Source organism: Haliotis rubra, unplaced genomic scaffold (genome assembly GCF_003918875.1).
Source record: "Haliotis rubra isolate DU_JTF1 unplaced genomic scaffold, ASM391887v1 Scf58, whole genome shotgun sequence".
Classification (NCBI taxonomy): domain Eukaryota; kingdom Metazoa; phylum Mollusca; class Gastropoda; order Lepetellida; family Haliotidae; genus Haliotis; species Haliotis rubra.
In genome coordinates, this window is record NW_025767279.1 from 2,868,103 (window position 1) to 2,891,132 (window position 23,030).

The window sequence follows — 23,030 nt, forward strand, 5'->3', positions numbered from 1 at the left end:
GAATTGTATGAGCAAAGAATAGATTTATGACAATTTATCACCTAGTATGTTCACCATTTGGCGATAGTGACCACTGTATAAATCTAAACAGTCGACATTTTGTTTTTGTTTCTAGACCACCCAAACTTTGTTTGGCTGGGTAATTAACAAGGTTTCGAAATGAACACAAAAATACTCCGAGGTAATTACAACGGTAGTACAGTGCAGGCAACAGTGAGTGAGTTAATGTTAACGTCACATCGCACAAAATCTCAGCCATATCGTGACGGAAAGAATATATACAATAAAAAGTGAAAACATGTGGAGGATTAAAAGCTGTCGACGATTGACAGTGAAAATACTAGAGAATCACAGATGTGAATATAAAACTAGCGAGCAAAGTTAAAACATTCCAATTAAAGAAGACAATACAGTATAAAACACGGGCTATAGATCGCCAACAACTGAAGGTAGATCACCATACTAGGAACCATGGGGACATTACTTTTGCTACCTGCATGGACCCCAGCTGGATTGCAGACCACAGGTAATACACAATTCAAAGGAAGTACAATTGCTATGGCAGTATAAAATTGCAGTGATGACAATGATAATAATTCAGAAATTGCAGAAATGGTGGTCAAGCAAAGTGATCAAGGCTGGATATCCACGGTGAAAATAAAACGTTCACGCAACCGCCGGTTTCATGTTATGTGGGTTGATAGAGTTTTCTACATGTTTTATAAGAATTGCATTTTAGATCATTCTATTCCAAGAAAGATTATTCCATAGATTCGACATTACACATGACTCCAAAGCATAAAAATACCAGTGCTTACATTTAAAAGTAATACATTCCTTACAACATATTACTGCTAATGCAGACAGTCGTGAACCTGCACTGAATTGTAACAGAAAGTACGCCGAGGGACATCGTTTAACAATATGTTGCACGGGCACATAACAAAGTATAGACAATAACATCAAAGCAACTAGAATTGGTGGGTCAAATAAGTTCGGAAACAAGGTCGAAATGAAGAACAATCACAATCAAGTGAAACTAATTTGTTTGTCACAAGTACCTGTTCCTCTGCGATTAATATTGCGTAAAACAAGCGTCCACTGTCTATTGCCCGTTGTTCAGTTGGAACGTGAGATGCCTGTTGATATTGTGCCTAGTCTGGCACTTCCTGTGCCGATCTTCTTTCCTGGTTTACCGCGAGCTGCACATGGGATGAACACTTGGACGAAGGTTTCCCGGAAAGCTGTACTGAGAGCAATGTAGAAGATGAAGTCAGTAAACATACTGACAAGCTCACAAACACCTCCAGCTTTGTTCACGACCAGGAAAAGGAAGTGTTCTCTCGTGTAAAAGCCGTAGTCGTCGTTGACGTTAGCGATGATCGCGCTGGTGTTGGAAGGCAGGGCGAGGATGACGAAGACAACGGTTGACGCCATGATGGTTATCGTCGTCTGCCTCTCAATCTTCTGTTTTTCTCCCGAGTTCTGGCTAGTCTTAATCGATTGCCTCCCCTTGCTGTGACGTCGGAGTGATATTACAATTAGAAGATTGAACATTAGACATCCGAAAAGCATCAAATACACAAATATAACTTTACTAGCGATACTGGAGTTTTCAAAATGAACTTTATCCTTGACATACATTGAGGAATACCCGGATTTGTACGCTGTTGTGTTGTCGGACGCCAGGTAAGATATGACGGCAAATTTCAAGGGGCTGAAGATATGTGCTATTAAGCAAACCGCCATAATTAGTGCGCAGACGACACCTGGGTTTTTCACAAGACGCATACTTTTAGCTTGAAGGGGAAACGTGACAGCTATGAACCTCTCAGCGGACACCAGGCAGGTGTAACAAAATCCAACTCTCCTGAGAGCCACAGCTACGAAGACGTTAATGTAGATGCCATAGTATAGTTTGATGCGTTTAGTCCCAGCCTCGGCGCCGTATATCAGGTTTATGATGCTGACGATCATGAAAATGACGAGGAGGAGGAGCTGGGAAGCGCACAGAGCTAGTAGGATTGTACTTGACGGGCTTTTCATCCGTTTCTGACAGAACACGATGACGTTGCAGATGTTGGTGGCGAGGGCTATTACCGAGCATGCGAACTGGATGTAGTCAGTCACAGTGATGAATGATTTGTATGTAGCCTCTGTCACACTGCCAGAATGGATCAGACCGAATGGGTTGGTCTGCTTTTCTTCTTCGTTAGCAGTGTTGTTACAGCTGTCGTTCATAGTTTCGTTGTTGTCGATGCTGTCTCTGACATCCATGTCGGTCACGTTACACCTTGCAACAGATGCGGCAGTTCCGGCAGTGATGTTACGCAATATTGATGATGCGTCTGCAGTCGTCGACACCTCTGTGTTGTTACGACCTGAGGATGTAGGTGTCACTGCCAACTCTTGTGCTGTTGATGATAACCCTTGTATAACAATCACACTGTAGAACCATTTCAGCTCCATATTATAAATCCGATATAATTAGTACACGTTTCCTCAGCTCTGTTTCACGATAAATTTCAAGTATTTTGTCAGCGAATGTTGCACAAATGTCTCTTATAACAAATCCTACATACAGCAAATCCTTATTTAAATTACCGAGTTCGTAGTCTTGGTATATGGCCTATTCCTCTTACTCAGTCTAAAGTTTGCAGACTTCGAGCAAAGGAACATACTTCGAGTATTTCCTGTGCACTAAGCATTCATATATATAGGCTCACTGTTCCCCCAATCGTTTCATCACTGGGCGCGGCAATGTAGTCTGATTTGCCTTGCTAAAAATCGAAATTATCAATCTGCCTTGGGTAATTTGTTTCCTCCTAATTGATGCCATTATTGATTCACAAATGACCCCCGTTACTGGTGTGGAACATCAGAATATAATTATACCTTCTGTGTTTGTGGGCACCAATAATGAGTGAGTATACTTTATGAGTGGGTATACTTTACCATAGTATTTTTCAGTTGTATAACAGCAGTCATATCACAGTTAAGTATGTTATAGTTACATGAGAATGTACGTGACGCTCTATAATGGAGCGGTGGGGTAGCCCAGTGATTAAAGCGTCAGCACGTCACGCCGAAGACAGGGGTTCGATTCCCCACACGGGTACAATGTGTGAGGCCCATTCCTTGTGTTCATCGCAGTGATAATGCTGGAATACTGCGAGGCGTAAAAAATAAACTCACTCACTCATAATGCTTTTTTTGTTTATATGAATATTTTGAGCCTTCGGATGAACCACCACAATACGTGTACCCATCATTTGGACCCATGCCCAAAGTGTTGACATTTATAACACCGGAGTGGATTGGGGACATGCACATCCACCCCAATGTTAACGTAACCTGCTTTGATCGACTGCGGAAGAGATGATCTAGCAAAGGCCAGAGATAAGTGTTAGTATTTATAATTTTGCCGTCTTCATAGTGAAACGTTTCACCGCCGTTATGGCCTGATCTTCAAGCTTTGCAGCTATGTCCTCCTCTGACATGTCAGAGAGACAACGAGCTCCGTCTTGTATGATACCACGGCAAGAATTGAGAATCTTGTGCAGGCAATAGATTAAGGGATTGCTCCGTGCACACTCCACCAGAAGTGAACCACTACAGAGACGGTTAACAGTTCGAACTTTTCCACAAATCCCATGGATAGCTTTGGAAATAGCGAATGGATTATATTTAATGGGTAGATCGTCAGAAGAATCTAGCCCAGTAGTCAACGTTTGAAGAATTAGTTTCATTTGCACGATCTATTTCGTCCAGGCTTCCCTTTTTATCATTCCGTGATGAAAATAATTCGGCACCCTGCTCCCCACCCACCATGGAATATCAACAAGGTCAGTGTCGACATAGCAACGGAAATATTCAGGATGCTGACACCAGGTATACAGGGGTGTTTAACTCCAGAAAAAAGGACACAAATAGCTGCCTTTATGTGCCAACTTAATGTTAGACTGGTTCGGCCCATAACAATAAATTAGAAATATACATTATTTGGAGGTCATTATCACAAGAATGGCCCATGAGCCAGCGCCCTTTGGCATAGGTCTCTTGGCAATTTAATATAATAGTAATTTGAACATTGATAATCAAATGGCCACAAAGATAAATGTGCAAACTATTTTCTATGCACAGGGCTTGGCGTGACCAGCCGATTGATAGAATCGGGCCAATTCTACCACCCGTCTAGGTGAAGTCAGGGCCAAAGTGGTTTGTTGGGCAAAAGGAACACGGTTCCAGGCCCCTTTTGCCCTCAACCACCAGAATCCCGTTCTCCACCAACCCACGGAAAGCAGGTTGCCCAATTCGGTCTTACGACCAGCAATGGGGTGCTGTGGACCTATATGCCCCCGGGTTCACGCCGGGGTGAAGGGCCGTTAGCGTTACCCAGCATCCACCACGAGGAGATTGCTTTTAAAGGGTGCCTATAAGGGAACGAAGGTCGACTGGTCACCTACCAACTTGCAATTTGAAAAAAATAAAAACTTTAGAAAGTCCAAAGCTCTGACGATGGCGGAAATAATTCTCTGACATTGAATTCACTCGGGACAGATAATCCGTCATTCCACGTCACTTGTTAACTGTTGCCCAGTATATTCCTGGTCACTGATGAATTGTTGTTAATGTCATGCCAAGTATATTCCTCGTCACTTGTGAATTGTTATTGTCATGCCCAGTATATTCCTGGTCACTTGTGAATTGTTATTGTCATGCTCAGTATATTATTCGTCACTTGTGAGTTGTTATTGTCATGCTCAGTATATTATTCGTCACTTGTGAATTGTTATTGTCATGCCCAGTATATTCCTGGTCACTTGTGAATTGTTGTTAATGTCATGCCAAGTATATTCCTCGTCACTTGTGAATTGTAATTGTCATGCCCAGTATATTCCTGGTCACTTGTGAATTGTTATTGTCATGCTCAGTATATTATTCGTCACTTGTGAGTTGTTATTGTCATGCTCAGTATATTATTCGTCACTTGTGAATTGTTATTGTCATGCCCAGTATATTCCTGGTCACTTGTGAATTGTTGTTAATGTCATGCCAAGTATATTCCTCGTCACTTGTGAATTGTTATTGTCATGCCCAGTATATTCCTGGTCACTTGTGAATTGTTATTGTCATGCTCAGTATATTATTCGTCACTTGTGAGTTGTTATTGTCATGCTCAGTATATTATTCGTCACTTGTGAATTGTTATTGTCATGCCCAGTATATTCCTGGTCACTTGTGAATTGTTGTTAATGTCATGCCAAGTATATTCCTCGTCACTTGTGAATTGTAATTGTCATGCCCAGTATATTCCTGGTCACTTGTGAATTGTTATTGTCATGCTCAGTATATTATTCGTCACTTGTGAGTTGTTATTGTCATGCTCAGTATATTATTCGTCACTTGTGAATTGTTATTGTCATGCCCAGTATATTCCTGGTCACTTGTGAATTGTTGTTAATGTCATGCCAAGTATATTCCTCGTCACTTGTGAATTGTTATTGTCATGCCCAGTATATTCCTGGTCACTTGTGAATTGTTATTGTCATGCTCAGTATATTATTCGTCACTTGTGAGTTGTTATTGTCATGCTCAGTATATTATTCGTCACTTGTGAATTGTTATTGTCATGCCCAGTATATTCCTGGTCACTTGTGAATTGTTGTTAATGTCATGCCCAGTATATTCCTGGTCATGCCCAGTTGTGAATTGTTGTTAATGTCATGCCAAGTATATTCCTCGTCGTCACTTGTGAATTGTTATTGTTATTGTCATGCCCAGTGTATTCCTGGTCACTTGTGAATTGTTATTGTGTTAATAGTCATGCCAAGTATATTCCTCTGTCGCTTGTGAATTGTAATATTGTCATGCCCAGTATATTCCTGGTCACTTGTGAATTGTTATTGTCATGCTCAGTATATTATTCGTCACTTGTGAGTTGTTATTGTCATGCTCAGTATATTATTCGTCACTTGTGAATTGTTATTGTCATGCCCAGTATATTCCTGGTCACTTGTGAATTGTTGTTAATGTCATGCCAAGTATATTCCTCGTCACTTGTGAATTGTTATTGTCATGCCCAGTGTATTCCTGGTCACTTGTGAATTGTTATTGTCATGCTCAGTATATTATTCGTCACTTGTGAGTTGTTATTGTCATGCTCAGTATATTATTCGTCACTTGTGAGTTGTTATTGTCATGCTCAGTATATTATTCGTCACTTGTGAATTGTTAATGTCATGCCCAGCATATTCCTCGTCACTTGTGAATTGTCAGTGCCATGCCTAGTATATCCATCGGAATGTTCCCGACGCTTTAATGAAGCATGCTAATTGTAGTCACGTGTAGTGATGTTTAGTGGGTGAGTGAGTGAATGAGTTCAAATTTCAAGTCAATTTAAAGCCATATCGTGACTTAATCAGTAAATACTTTATAATTTTATTTTTAAGGACAGTAAAACAACTAGTGTGCCACAGTTAGAGATATAAAACTAGCATGTAACTTAAAATCATATACTATTTAGGACACTGCAACATTAAAATGGGCTGTAGATCGCCAGCAACTGAAGGTAGATCACCAACTAGGGACCATGCGAACTTGTAGTACCTAAGTACTAAGTGATTTTTACCAGCAGTTTCCTTTGTGGAGGCGACCGCCTCAGTGGTGTAGTGGTTAGATCGTCCGCCCGGAGAGCGGAAGGTCGCGGGTTCAATCCCCGACCGCGTCATACCGAAAGACGTTAAAATATGGTACCTGTTGGTCCCGGCCTGGCGCTCGGCATTAATGGGTACAACAAGGACAGGTCGGCTCGGAGTCAGTACAATATGTCTGAGTGGGGTATTCATGCTTCACTGCGGCATGGTATCTCAGTGGGCTAACACTACGTCGTCCTGCTATTTCTCTTGATCTCCTTTGTGTAATATTGTGATGGATGAGATTCATGCAGTGCAATTGTCGGTTATGTCACATTCTCACCCCAAATTTTATATATTTTTTTATATTTTAGTTTTTTTATTTTAATAAAGTAAATTCTTCTGACAATATGAAACTTAAACTGCCTTAAACTATAAAATATACATGTTATATTTCAGAGAAATATCTCCTAGTGGGCTAACACTATAAAACCAGCTTAAGTCTGGGCTAGTACAAGCAGCCGCACATACACATACACACGCATGCACGTCGTCATATGAGCGAAATATTCTCAAGCACAACGTTAAACCAAATTTCACCTCACCTCACCTCAAAATAATACACGCTCAATATTATTGCCAATATTCGCAGTGTCGATTTCGGGCGGACCTGTACCTGACGACACAAAGAAATTGATTGTGCGGTGTCGATTTCGGGCGGACCTATACCTGATGACACAAAGAAATTGATTGTGCGGTGTCGATTTCGGGCGGACCTGTACCTGATGACACAAAGAAATTGATTGTGCGGTGTAGATTTCGGGAGGATGTACACCAGATGTTAACGCACAGCAACTAATTGGGCTGCTTTGATTTCCTACGGCCGCATGTATTATGAAAAATAATCACACCCAGAAATAATTTGGACTAAATTGATTCATATTTATGTGGCTTATTGTGTGTATCTGTCACTGGAGCAAGTGCCAACCTTATTCGCAGTGAAAAAATGGTTTATTTGTTGTTTAACACCGCACTCAACAATATTTCAGCTGTGTGGCGTCGGTCTGTAAATAATCGAGTCTGAACCAGACAATCCAGTGATCAACAGCATGCGCATCGATTTACGCATTTGTAATACAATGACATGTGTCAACCCAAGTCAGCGAGTGCATGAGGGCGAGTCAGGTAACTTAATCAGCGGTCGCAGTAGAATGGTCCCCTTCGATGTTCGCTCTTCCGTTATTGAAATTAACAATGACAAACATTCCCACAAGCTGAGGGGTGTCCTCTAGTTTGACCAGTTGTGTATTCTTGGATAACAACAGCTACCTTGTTATTTCATGTACCGTAATCCTCCAATAAGCGCCGGAGGTAAAGCAGCTCACCAACAATTACGGTAATTACACCCAGTAAGCGCAAAAAGCGCCGGGCCTCTAATAAGCGCCGGGTCTGGAAGTCCGTTGAAAAAATAAGCTCCTGGGTGCTTATAAGAGGAAATACGGTACATGGAATACCTAGTCAATTTGATATCCAAAGACACAGGGTTGTGTTTTGTTTCAACTACAGCCTGTAAGGAGTGATTTGACATGTAACATTGTCACAACTCCTCCTTATGGCACCGGAAGCATATTATACATCCACTATAAAACAAATAGTCATTAAACTAGAAACTTCACGTCGCCGCGAATAGCTGCAACACTGCTGATGCCGCGTTAAGCAATATTCACTCACTCACTCAGACACTTCACATTCACATTACTGTTAGTTATTTTGAGAGCGGTAATTCTTTTCAGTTTACTGCTGTGGTTGAAGTAGCGTAAAATTATTGTCCCCCGAGGGGGGTGAGTAAGTCCTATTTCATTCACAGTATTTTTCATTGTCCGTGATTTTAATCGTAGTATATATGTATTTTTAAATGTATGGTTATATTGTGCAAAAATCACCACCATCTGAAGGAATGATGTAAATCCAGCTAGAGTCCATGTAGGTAGCAAAGGTACTTAAGTCCCCATGATCCCCAGTATGGTGATCTATAGCCTGGTTTTTATATTGTATTCTACCATGACTTCAGTAAACACTGGATTGTGATTGGCTAATTAAAGTCATTCAGAGGTATATAATCACGTTATACAGGTCTCTGTTTTCCGTGCGCAATCATACATGGTTTACGGTAATGCACTATTTTTGTCTGCCCACCAACATAGCGGACACCAAACAACCTACCGATGTATCGATAAATTACGGCGATGTTACTGTCGGAAATTACACATATGTCTTTAAAGATGGATTTAGCGATGACGGACTCGACTCACTACTTGCGTAAATCACAGCAATAGGTGTTTATACATACAAAAGTACTTCGAAAGGATGGAAACATATTCAGTCGAACAAGATCCGAATAAAAATTCAGCAAAAACAAATATGTTTACGTTGATTCTATGTTGTGTCAGAATAGGTCCAGCAATAGACTGCTACGTAATTTCCGTGTTAAATTTATTATCAGCTTTCGTCAACGATATCGCCACTGATCTTGATCCGGTAACGGAGGATGCATTATCATCGAACGCCGAAGAAGTTTTAATGCCTTCCGTCCATATAAATAAACAGTTGGGTTATCAATTCAAACCAAATGATATTTTGAAATTTGTACTGTTTCAAATTTAGCGGTAGTAAAACACAATTACAGAATCTGCAAACCGTTCTGTTTAGCCCAACATATTTTTTTTCTAAAAGTATAATATCGTTGAAAAAGTTATTTAGCTTAGCCATGATCCCTCTTATCCATTACACTGCTTGATCTAAAGTAGTCTATTAAAGTATAATTAATCACCTTACCGTGTTTATGCCAGAGGTACATCCTCATGTCCTGATCCATCCTTTCGGAAATATCACCACAAATCTGGCTCTTTGTCAACAGCCTCGCGAACATGCCAGCGAATCCGGTTCAATTTGAATTCACTACACTTTGAAGCCACTAGGTCACAAAACACTTTCCAAAATGTAAAAAATAATATCCGTAGAATCGGATTTGAGCACAAAGTACACACATGAGTGTGTAAGAGTCACCACAGCTTTCGCACACAGACGTAGAGGTGCGTGAAATCGTTAAGTTGACAGGGCGTAAAATTCAACAGTATCTAAATTCGGTACAACACGGACTTCTTGTTACAGCAAAAGCGCCTCTACTCTTAAATTTTGTACCAGTACCAGTAATTAGATGTCAAAGACTATCTCAGTCATACAATTAGGTTAACCTTCCGCAAACTGTCAGAGGCTCTCCTGTCGCATATTTCCAAATTTGCACGTAAATGTAAACAATCACTTCCGAGAAAATGGGGCGGTGGGGTAGCCTAGTGGTTAAAGCGTTGGCTCGTCACGCCGAAGTCCCGGGTTCGAATCCATGGGTACAATGTGTTAAGCCCATTTCTGGTGCCCCCCGCCGTGATATTGCTGGAATATTGCTAAAAGCGGCGTAAAACTAAACTCAGGCAGTCCGAGAAAAGGTCAAGGCCATGAGGTTGCTGCCATTATTCTGGTGGGGTAAGGGTCTACGGTGGAATTTTCAAATGTGAACCAAGCTTTTTAAACTTATTTGAAATATGTTTTCCAAATAATCAGTTAATGATTGGTGATTGATGCATTGAAAAAACAAAACGTGATTTGTTATTACTGAATCTGGAGTTCGTTAGTCATTGACGGTTTGCCACCAATCACCCCGTTTCGGGCGATGCCACTTGAGATTGGAATGCGAGGCCGCTTCACGTATTGACTCGTAACCAAAGAAAGAGCTCCACCTGAAATTGTTCATAAAATTGTCATGGTAGAATGGAGATAAACCTCCTGTGTTGGAAAATCAGAGGTATATAACGAAATTAAAATAGCTCTAAATTGTTCATTGAAAACCTCACGCTACGCGTATTATAATTTCGTTATATACCTATGATTTTCCAACACAGTAGGTTTAACTCCTAATTATACATCCTTCGTACTGTGTGTCTGACCTCTTCATTGATGGAAAGGGTTTTGTCACCTTTATGATTAAATATGATATCCACTGTAGAATTTCTGTGCGCTCAAACAAATTAAGACAATTGAAACACAAATCAAAACAGAAAAAAATGTCATTGTCTTTGGTTAATCGCAAATCAAACCACCTGTCTTGTGGCACCAATAGATGAGGACATCCTTAGTTTTTTTTCTCGAACACCTGCCTGGATTTCTCGAAACAAACTTAAGTTTTTACTCAAATTACAAACTGAGTTTGAGATTTTGACTCAGTTGAGTTTTCTCAAATTTTCCGTTTCTCAAAACAATCTCAACTCAAACTCAACTGAGTTTTGATTTGAGATCTCGCTGAGTATTTTTTTGTTCATGTTGTAAGCGGCATGAAGTGCCCGTAACTTCCGTTTCTAATGACAACAACATCGTCTGCTATCTGCTCGCTTGTCGTGAAGCCATGTATACATCAATTGGAAATAATGAAGCTGAAATGTCAAAATGAGCAGTGATTTGTGATCTACATAGAATCCAACTAGCATATTTGTACATGGAATATTTCACACAATGAAAATTTGTTTGTTCATTATGTTATATAAGGAATCATCATTTGAAGATAATTTGTACAATATTCAGGTGAAGTATGACTGACAAAGATAATTTCTAACATTTGTTCCACTCAGATCATCAGCAACTTGGAGAGTGAATTTATCATCATTACAATCATCGTAATCAACATTAATTACATCTTGGCGGTCAATGCCGATATTATGTAATATTACACTTGTAACAGTTACGTTACATGCACTCTTGGGTGACATGCGCAAACCACTGTGCAGACAAGAAAATCTGCGCTTAAGGATTCCGAATGTTTGCTCAATAAGAACTCTGGTTTTCGTTTGACTTCTGTTGAATTTTTCTTGAGCCCTGTTTACTGGAGATAGATACGGTGTCATTAGGTAGGACTTGCATGGGTAGCCAGAGTCTCCCAGAAGTAAACCCTTGTAAGTACCTGAAATGGAAATGACAAATTACAAATGTCAAGTATTCTTTGCTTGTTATTTGTATATGATGTCAATTTGATTAAGTCATAGGCTGGAGAATGTATGTACAATGAACTGGAAATGAGGTTAGGATATGGTGTTTTAGTAGAGCTGGGTAATCATTATAATTCTATATCAAATAGTTAAGTATGATTTAATTAGTATTTAGTGTTATTGGGTAGTTACACTAAGTCTTGTGTGAGTTGTTGGATTATTATGTACATAATCCTATGACATGTTAGTGCATATGTTAGGTGCATATTATTGTTGGTATGAGAAACACTGTGTGTGTGTGTGTGTAATATATATTGTATTTCATTGTGTTATGTTATTATTAGGTATTAAATACACTCATTGGCCACTGGTGGCTTATCACTGTGGAGTACCTGCGTCTCTGAGACGAGGTTAATTTTATTCTTAGATTTTCATCTGTATGACTACAATTTGTGATATATGCTTAGATATATACATATATTAAGTAAGCCTTGTTGTGTTCAGAAAATGTTCAATGTAATTGTATGTTTACTTAAAGATGCTTGTTGCTGTACACCAGTAATTTGTTTATGCCTTGTTTCAAGGGTTTTGTCACAAGATCCACTGTGAGGGATCATCAAATCCCAGACAATAAATCTCAAAACCCTTCACACGTATTCGTCATTACTAAATCTTCACGAGATACCCCTGTTATATGAGTACATTCACAATGGCATTCACATGAAATTATTAAATGTATTCTCATCGCAAAGTTTATACATACCATTTTCGAATGCCACACTGATTTGACTGTCCCGGAAAATTCTACTGTCATGCACACTTCCTGGCCACTTGGCCACACAGTTGGTAACTCTAAACTGTGCATCACAGATCATCTGCCACAAGAAAATAATAATTTGTTGAGTAAATGTAATATTTGGGTTGAATGTTAATTCCATAACATGTAGTAAAAGTAAACTAATGATTATTTTTGATAATCAAAATTAGTTTTCATTTACTATGATGTGAAAAATTACAATAAAATAATCATGAATTAATTTTAATACAAATTCATTACTATTTATTTTTAATATTCAGTTCTAGGAATATGAACAATTTTCAGTATGGAATATGTTTTTAACTTGAAGAATTTTAACACATGAACTCACCTGAACATTGGGTGAATGAAATCCCTTTCTGTTCACATAGTCACCTTCAGCTTTATTTGGGGCAATGATCCTTATGAACGTGCCATCAACACATCCCAATACGTTTGGAAACCCTACAAGGTGTAAATAATTATATAAATTTAAGACTAAAATGATAACAATACCATAGGCAATATCTTTGCAATGTTATAGATTTAAGAAGTGATTTTTTTATTCCGCTTCGCAGTTCAACTTTTATATTTTGAAACAGCATTTGGATTGATCTCCCTTTACATAACATTCGGTAAGGATTCTTAACCGTGGTTTTGATATTTACTGGCTAAGAAAAATAAAGATGTTTACCTGCAATCTTGTAAAACATGGACTTGCATGAGTCCGTGTCCACGGGCATCTTAATGTAGCGCTGTGCCAGGGGAACCAAAGCTCCACAAAAGTCCCTGATTGACCGATACACCGACGATGCGGAAATGCTGCGGTACGTATCGGCAATCAGGTAACAAAACCCACCGGTCGCCAGAAACCGGAGAGAGACGAGCACCTGCGTGAGAGGAGGCAGGGGGCAGCTCCTAGCGGTCTCTCTCCTCAGCTGGCCAGCTACCAGGGACACTATGAACAGGATCGTTTCAGGTCGGAAACGATAGCGGGCAAACACCGATTCCTCAGACATGGTTTCAAGAGGGTTGCTACGGTCGATTAACCCTCTCGCCACTCTAGACTTGTTTCTCCGACGGCGTTGTTGCCTTCTCCTATACGCCATTTTCATCTCAAATAATGACTTAAGTTACCTACCTAGCAGACTCAAATATTTTGAGTTTTTAACTCAAGTTGAGTCGAAAAACAAACTCAGTTTTGTTTGAGAAATGCATTTTGCTGAGTTTTCTCAAATTTGTTTCGAGAAATCGGGGCCAGGACCAATATGAGACCATTCGTAGTGAGTGAATACATTATGTTAACATCAGCAACATTTTAGTTTTGGTTTAGTTTAACACGCAGGCCTGTGATCAATTGAATCAACATCATCATCATCATCATCATCATCATCATCGTCATCATCATCATCACCATCAAAGGGATTAAAATACATAAGCAGAACAAACGAGGATGGGGTGATTCTGACATACACAGACCGGTTAGGCTGTCACTAAACGTAGACTGAGCACAGAATTAACGTCTTCTTGGAAGCGCTGCCCAGTCGAACCTTTCAAGACTCCCCAGCACTGCAACCTTCTGTATGGCTTACTGTAGAGGCAGACAGGTGCTCTACTAACTCAACTCTGTATACATTATTAAAATAGCTTGCCCCTGCTTGAGGTGAGAGTAACAGGTAGTATCGGCATCTGACCCAAATTAGCTACAAACAAGTGTTTTGTTGTGGTTGTAGTCTTATCTGGGAATCGCACCATGTTACCTGAGCGTGCTCCTCTGACATGTAGTAAACATTAAGATCTTGTGGATATCTGATAAGTAGTTATACTGTACTGGCATCATTGATATCATCATATGCTATATGTGAAACATAGTATCATTGTATCTAACAAGCAGTGCATTCATGACCATATTTGTCACAGAGCGAGAGGTTGGCAGAGACAGCGTTCTGACACAGACTGAGAGACAAGAAGGGAAGGCAGAAACAGATAGAGGAAGAAAGAGAGGGGGTGGGGGAGAGAAATGTAGAAGAGAGACAGGGTCACAAAGAAAGAGAAGAAGGGAGAGAGGGAGATACAAAGAGGGGGAAGACAGAGGGAAGACAGAGAGGAATGTTTTATGTGGCAGTGCTTTTCATTGTGTAACATTGTTCCAAGTGTAGTATAATATGCTCTTCAAAACAAGAAGAGGAACCTGAACTTTCAATTTGGATAGGAAGTATAAGCGCTCACAAACTTTTCAAGGACAGGCATCTTATGAACGCACCACCATTTCTCTTCAACACCACCCCTAAACACACCGCATGGGATGCACGTACACAACGCAGTAGCCCCATACACCCCATGCACGGGGTGTCATTCTTAATTATGACGGTTTTAAAGAAGGTCGATAATTTGGACAATCATCCTGCATCACACAGTTGCTAGTGTTTGTTTCTAGCCGGGTTTTTTTTTTTTTGAAATTGAAAATCGTACGCATGCAAATTTCACGTCATACACCAATATCTTTCAAGAGCGATTACTGTACAAACAACTATGGTCATAAGGAAGTGCAAGTGGTGATGCCCCCTAAAACATTCATTATTATAATATCAACATTGATTGACTCCGATATATCACCCAATTGTTTCAATCGTAAATTAATAATGAAGTTCCCCTACTTTTTTAAGAGGATATTATTGTTTTTGTGGATAGTCATGAGGGGCAGTGTTCTGGAAGGTACTACAGGGTACTATATTCTGAACCAGGGAGTAAAGAATTAGTAAAGGTTTAAATCCAGGATATATCTGATAGGTACAAGACACTTTTATCAATGATCTGCACCTATATGGCGACGTGTAAGCTTTAACGAACCGAATACTGTAGGGACCACTTTCAGTATATTGACCTTTGAATCTGGAAAAATGTTTCAGAACTCCAGGTTTCTTTCTAATACATAGTAATTGTCTCTAAAGTTGAGAATGTGGCATTATCCGACTTGTCATATAAGACCACAAACCCAAGGCGAGACATCATGATTTCATGACGTATTTTAACAAAACGACATGATAGCCAAAGATACTCGCATGGACAGAAACATTCCCGTCACAGCCGTTTCTTCAACCTTCAAAGTCTCACAACACCACCACGTAATGCCACGTGACAACCATCTTACTCACAGATCTGGTATCAAACAAGACGCCTTCTAAAGAGCTAACTACCCGTGAAGGTCCGGTTTAGAATATTGATCTTCAGTAACCCATGCATGTCGTAAGAGGCGACTAACGGGATCGGGTGGTCAGGCTCGCTGACTTGGTTGACACATGTCATCGGTTCCCATTTGCACAGATGGATGCTCATGTTGCCGATCACTGGATTGTCTGGTCCAGACTCGATTATGTACAGACCGCCGCCATATAGCTGGAATATTGCTGAGTGCAGCGTAAAAATTAACTCACTCACTCACTTTAAAGAGTTAACACGTAACCCAATTCCAGTGCATAACACAGGGATCGCAGCGCTACGACTGTCGTAGCTCTGTGTTTGCAAGTTTAAGCATGATGCGTACAATAATCGTAGTGTTGGGAAGGGTGTAGGGGTTGTACAATAAGGATTACCCACACAAAGTGGCAATACATGCAATCATATCACAAATGAAATTTCACACACGAAACTTTGACAGACCACCACCAAATGCATAATTATGCTCGTTCCCTACTTTCTATGATACAATGCACCCAACAAATGTGTCCCTATCAGCATTCCAAAGTATATCAATATTTTTAAGGATACTCCTCACATACACGGATACATAAATGGTTTGTGAAATGTAAAGACTCAATCTTAGACAAGCTTCCAACGATAATGGCGAAGTTACTGCTTTTCGTAGTTTGGGCTGTGGTTCGGTGACAGTAAGTATATGGGTGTTTGTTTGTTTCTCACGCTAATCAAATCCTAAAAAATTGACATGTACGCCCCTACCCCTGTCTTTATTTATACAAACTACGTAAGTGCGTTACCCTGTACACAGATACTCTTACAAATATCAAACTGGACAATCGAACTGATAAGATGTCCCGTTCTAAAACACTTTGTATACATAGGAAATATACAACTGAGTGGCAATTATTCCCGTGCAAGATCTATCAGCAGAATACTGTGATTTAGTATTTAGCATTCACCCGATGGAGGAGCAAGAATTTGCTCTGAAACGTCGTACAAAGAATAAGAAGTTGTTAGCCATAAAAACGTGTCATGTATTCATGCTGTAGTATTGTTGTCTAACATTAATGGACGACATTTCTGGACTGGATTTCAAATCATAGACTGACTGACTGAGTTTAGTTTTACGGCGCTTTTAGCAATATTCCAGCAATATCACGGTGGGTAATCGAACCCGGGTCTTCGGCGTGACGAGCCAACGCTTTAACCACTAGGCTACCCCACTGCCCCCTTCAAATCATAGAACGTAATTATATACATTATAACGAGTATCCTAGATAAGCGCTTACCTGTTGACTCGTGGCATTTACAATTTGTCACGGGGCGTTTGTTTTGCTTTAATCATTTTTTACAAGAGCTTTGTCCTTTAGTTAGACTCAACAACCAGTAAATTACTAGAACTCACTTCGTCATTATTATTCCCAATATTTGCCGCAGGTTGTCCCCCCAACTGCCGTGAGACCCAGTGCTCCTTTCTGGGATGTTTGGACTGTGACCTGGGCTTCTGCCATTATTCCGAGGAAGGAACCGGGTGAGAGGAATACAGCAGATATCTCTGCTTCTCGTTAGATATCAGAACGAGACTTCAGAAATGGACTTCACATGTGCAAACCGTGGAAGTGGCAAGTGAACGATTTGATCGCAAGATTCGACCTCATCGTCATTGCCTGTCGGATATGAGGACGAGGGACACCACAGAATTTAAATTGGCTTCACACAGCCTAAACCGGTGGGGCGTTGGGGTAGCCAAATGGTTAAAGCGTACGCTCGTCACGCTGAAGACCCAGGTTCGATTCCCCACATTGGTACAATGTGTGAAGCCCATTTCTGGTGTCCCGTGCCGTGGTATTGCTGGAATATTGCTAAAAGCGGCGTAAAACCTCAATCACACTTATTTTATTTCTTTAACAGTTTAGTAGATGCGCATGTTTAATTGAAGTAAACAGATTAAATGTTTCATATTATGCGGTTTCAAATCTACGATAATATGTCTAAATTATCTACAGATGGCAATATGCTATATATTTTGTCCTACAGTAAATTCACGTGCGTCAAGAAGTGCCCTGCAGGAATGTACTGTGAAAGTACTCACCGCCTTTGTGTTAACGGTAAGTTCTCAATAAGCCCTCATGTACATTCTTCTCATCGCATAATTTTCAGTACATTTCGTTTGTAGAATCTGAGGTAAAGCATCTCATTTCGTGTATTTTCTTGTACTGATTAACGCCTTCACTGGCATAATCAAAATGTGAACATCCGGGAAAACAAAGTACACTTAAAAATAATATATGACGAAAACTTTACAAAAGTTTATAAAATGGGGCTTACTTGAAAACAAATTAGAGAAACACTGAAATCAAAGACGAAAATCGAAAAGATTATTTTCCAAACATTAAACGTTATTACAATAAGTCGTCCTTATCTGAAATGGGTTCTTTAACTGTGTCTTCTCTCAAGACGTGTTTGTTTTGTGCTCTGTGAAGTACATGCAAATATACAGATACGTGTTGTTTTCCATCAACACTGTCTCTGTCTCTGTAAAGCAATGACAACTGAATAAACAGACCCACATTCGCTGCTTTTTCTTGTTTCTTATTCCTGTGAAATACTGCTGACAACGGTATAAAATACCATTCGTTGATTCACCCTGAGTCGTTAGAACCACGTTTTATGTCCTTGTGTTTTCTTTGTAGATGAGTGACGCAAACACCGGGTGTCAGATTCAAGGCAAGCCGAAGGAACCTCTGAATATTGGGCTGCTGACACTGGTTATTATTGACAGTTGATCTGTATAAATGTTGGATTAAATCACGGAATAAAGTGAGGTATTGAACACAAGGTTTGGAAACGATTTAGACACAGATGTAAGGTAATAGCTGTCTCAATACGGAGAACACCTCCTTGTTCGCTAGTCACCTAGCGCCAGTGGAAACGTAACCTGATACGTGCAGAGAACAAAGCGTTCAAAATTATTACACACACAGGGAAGAGGGCTGCTTGTACTAGTCTAGACTTAAGTCGTATACTAGTATATTGTGCTGGGGGATCAACATCTGCCCACTCATTATACTGACTTGAGGAAACCAAGGGAGACTACTGCGGGTGTTCATGAGACCAACACAGACTTATGCCTACTCATTATACTGTCACAAGGAAGACTACAGCGGCTGTTCGTGAAACCAACTGAACGTCAGTTTCGCAGTATTTGTCTCAGATACAATTTCATTTCCCTCAATACTACACCCTTTATACAGCAAACATATCTCCTTATCGTGAGATATCAGTACGGGTGACACCAGAAACGGACTTCACATATTCACACTATGGAAGTGGCAAGCCAACGCTTTATACACAGGTCACAGCTTCAACATGGCGTCTTGACGGTTACAAATAATAATTCATTTGATTTCCTATCGGTTTTATGTGTTTATCATTGAGAACCATAGCAAGTGACTGTGTGGAGTTGAAGAAATACGTACAGATTAGAATGCATGGAAAATACTGATCAGACAAAGTAAACATATCTGCTCCTCGTGAGATATCAGTACAGGAGACAGCATTGACGGACTTCACATATTCACACCATGGAAGTGGCAAGCGAACGTTTTAACCGCAAGGTCACGGCTTCAACATGGCGCCCTGACGGTTACAGATAATATTGAAAGGTATTCATTTGATTTTTTAACGGTTTTATATGTTTATCATTGAGAACCATTATCGCAAGTGACAGGGCGGAGTTGAAAAATGCCTACAGATTAGATTAGATATAAGGGAAAATACTGATCCGACTAAGTACACAAAGGTCAAATTCTAACATTGTGTGGTGATCAATGTTACCTTGGTCAAGGTCAAGGTCTTTTCTGTTGGTCCGATTCCCCACACGAGTACAATGTGTGAATCACATTTCTGCTGTCACCCCGTCGTGAACATTACTCCCACGCTCAGCCATTCACTATCAGAATGTGCAGTTAATACAAAATACCAAAATTAAGGAGACGTTAACTATAAGGTCCTATGTCAAATCGTGTCAAATTAAAATAAATTTTAAAAGATTGACACCGATCTGTGTAAAAAGTAGTGACACGGTGAATGATAAGCGGTGAAGAAGGTTAAAAGGGGCGTCGGGTGACCACGGTTCAGCCTTTCCAATGGAGGGAGTGTGTCTAGTTTTACGCCGCTTTTAGCAATATTCCAGCAATATCACGGCGGGGGACACCACAGATGGGCTTCACACATTGTACCCATCTCGGGAATCGAACCCAGGTCTTTGGCGTGACGAGCGAACGCTTTAACAACTAGGCTACCCCACCGCCCTTTCAAAAGGATGTTCACTGTGGTACTGTTCAATTATTATACTATTATTATTCTAACTTTTGTATAGCGCCAATATCCAGCCCCACTGCCCAAAAGGCGCTTTGACTGTCCCTCGATCATTGGTTGTCAGACTCAAACGGCACAATCTCAACTCCTTGGGGATCATCAAACTCTTGCAGCCACTAGGCGCACCAAGTTAATGTGACTTTCCCATCCTTGCGAAGTTCAATAGCATTACAAATGGACACAAAAAATGCCAGTGATTTCAAAAGGATATTAATTGAATATATTGACCCCATTACCGTTCACTTATGATAAAGATAAACGTAAGCGTACAACTTAACGTACCAAGTTCTGTATATATTTCTCTCTCTCGGTCTGGTGATGGGGTAGCCTAGTGGTTAAACGGCCAGTACCAATTACATATATACAGTGTTTACTTCAACTGGGGACCTGTGCCATGCCTTGTTTACATACGCCTTTAATACTAGTACATATCTAGTAGTTATACAGTACCAATCATTCTACACTATATATATATATATATATATATATATATATATATATAAAAGAAAGTGATGAGAATACCGAGCGTACAGTAGTACATATATAAGAAGAAGTTTCTGAAATAATTATTTCAGAAACTTCTTCTTATATATATATATGTATATATATACATTGCATAGATAAATAAAAACAGAATGCCTTTTTCTCCAACATGATAAAAATTATCAAGTTCAAAATTCGGATAAAGTAAAACGAATTTTAAAAGAACACTACTTCATAGACAAGTACAAACCAATGTTAAACCATTGCAAGCTGTGACCTTGTCGCTCTAGAATGTTGTCCCTATTATGACGTCACAATATATATGTAATGACGTCATACTGTAACCGCTACAATCTCCCTGAAGAGTAAAGAACGAAACATGTTGGAGAAAAAGGCATTCTGTTTTTATTTATCTATGCAATATTTATGACTGAACACCTGTACTACTTTGGACATTTTGTGCGTATATTATATATATATATACTCAGTGATCTACATTTATGAGCAGGGCTATTTGTAAATTATATGCTACTAACGCTTTGCTAAGGATCCCAAAATTCACAACTTTAAACGTAGATTTGAAATTGTATCCATTAAAACTGGATAAATAATAATATGGTAACCCCTCTTTAGGCAAATAGTCACTTTAATCTAACCTTATGCACTTGATACATGAGTTACAATAAAAACGGTTTTCATGGCACCATTCAACCATTTCGCAAAACATGGAACGAGGCATTGATAAGTACACAACACCTGTCAATAGCAGGTGTGGGATCCACAAGATGAAACGACATACTAAAACCTAGGAACCATGCTTACAATAAGCTTAGATATTTAAACCAAATTTGACCCCACATCATAGTTTTCTGTTGAATCCATGATTTGATCCTTAGCAAAGTTTATATATTACAGAGCGAGAGAAGGAGAGGGGGAGGTAGAAACGAAATAACGGAGAGAAAGAGAAGTTATGTTCGCTAGATAACCATCTAGCCATGTTCACGAAGCCGTAGTTTGTGAAAAAGAAATTCAGTTAAGCGTATTCTGGAACAACCCAACACAATGTAATCTTGAAAGTATGGAATACTGTAAGGACCGTTCTGTGGATCTGGATCTGAGGAAATGTAACACCTATGCAAAGATTGCGGCTGAATGTGTAGAATATGCCTGGGAAGAGTATCGTAGCAAAGATTCAGGGAAATAAAAGTCTCATTATTAAGAGAGACATTATCATTTGTAGACATGGAGAGTCAAGCTGATGAATCCACGAAAGTTTCCTTCAGAAACTCAGTTCCCCTATACCCCGAAAACGAAACATACTTGTCGTGTATTACTTACATGTCACATTTATGTGAACACTCCATTTTGTGAAAGGTGCGTACCGATACTGATGTCATATCTAAGTAAACATTGTTACTCGTATACATGTTTGATATTCCCATTGACTCGAGGTTTATAATAATTCATGAATTTATATAGCGCATCATTCACAGTCCTATGCTCTGTGCGCTTAGCAAGGGAAAGCCTGGGAGAAGAGAACAGTCTTTAATTGTGACTTGAAGGATTCAAGTGAAGAGGCAGATTTAAGGTTTTCGGGTAGACAGTTCCATTTTTCTGCAGCTGCATATTTGAATGTTCTCTTGCCAAAAGTTGAGGTCTGAATTTTTGGAATGGTGAAAAGTTTTTGCTTTCGTGATCTGAGAGGTCTCGGAGGACGATAGGTGTTGAGTAGTTCAGTGAGGTACGGTGGAGCAATTTTGTGAAAACACTTGTACGCATACAAAAGTATTTTATAGTCAATGCGGAAAGAAACTGGCAATCAATGGAGCTCTTTGAGTACTGGGGAAATGTGGTCAAACTTTGACGCTCTGGATGTGATTCTGGCAGCAGTGTTCTGAAGGGTTTGAAGTCTTTTGATCTGTTCTTTAGTGGTATTGACAAGTAGACAATTACAATAGTCCAATCTGGATAAAATACGGGAAACAGTCAGTTTTTGTGCAGCAGGTCTGGTGAGGTATGGACGGATCTTCCCGATGTTTCTGAGATGATAGTTTGTAGTCTGGCACACACGAGTAACATGGTGATTCATACTCAGCTGTTGGTCAAACAGTACACCCAAATTCTTCAATTTTGCTGATGGGGTGATGACGGAATCTCCAATGACAAGCTTGGAAATACCGTTGCACTGTTGTAGATGCTTTTTTGTGCCTATTACCATGAACTCTGTCTTGTCCTGATTGAGCTTTAGTAGATGACACAGCATCCATTGCTTGATGTCACTGCAGCATTGTTCAACCTTGATCACACTTGTATCTGCATTCCCAATCGTGAATCCGATATATATCTGATTATCATCAGCATACTGATGTTCCTGTAGACCATGCTTGTCTGCAATCTTGCTGAGCGATCGAGTATACAGAGTAAACAAGATAGGACCTAATATAGAACCTTGTGGAACTCCACAGTTAAGATCACATGAGTCTGATGTTGAGCTGTTTACAACCA

The 23,030-nt window shown here is 39.8% G+C and overlaps 2 protein-coding genes and 1 long non-coding RNA gene across 3 annotated transcripts; 1 reads left to right on the forward strand and 2 right to left on the reverse strand.

The window, feature by feature from the left end:
• Positions 1-1,119: 1,119 nt before the first annotated feature.
• Positions 1,120-2,469, reverse strand: LOC124254707 (neuromedin-U receptor 1-like). Its single transcript, XM_046688554.1, has one exon. It carries the CDS (start codon positions 2,467-2,469, stop codon positions 1,120-1,122), a length of 1,350 nt encoding a protein of 449 aa, XP_046544510.1.
• A 10,666-nt stretch (positions 2,470-13,135) lies between these two features.
• LOC124254709 lies at positions 13,136-13,573 on the reverse strand. The gene has a single exon (XM_046688555.1). It carries the CDS (start codon positions 13,571-13,573, stop codon positions 13,136-13,138), a length of 438 nt encoding a protein of 145 aa, XP_046544511.1.
• A 2,763-nt stretch (positions 13,574-16,336) lies between these two features.
• On the forward strand, positions 16,337-17,770 carry LOC124254729. The gene is made up of 3 exons (XR_006892536.1): positions 16,337-16,351; positions 17,100-17,193; positions 17,700-17,770. It is a non-coding gene; the product is annotated as an uncharacterized LOC124254729 (long non-coding RNA).
• Positions 17,771-23,030: the final 5,260 nt, after the last annotated feature.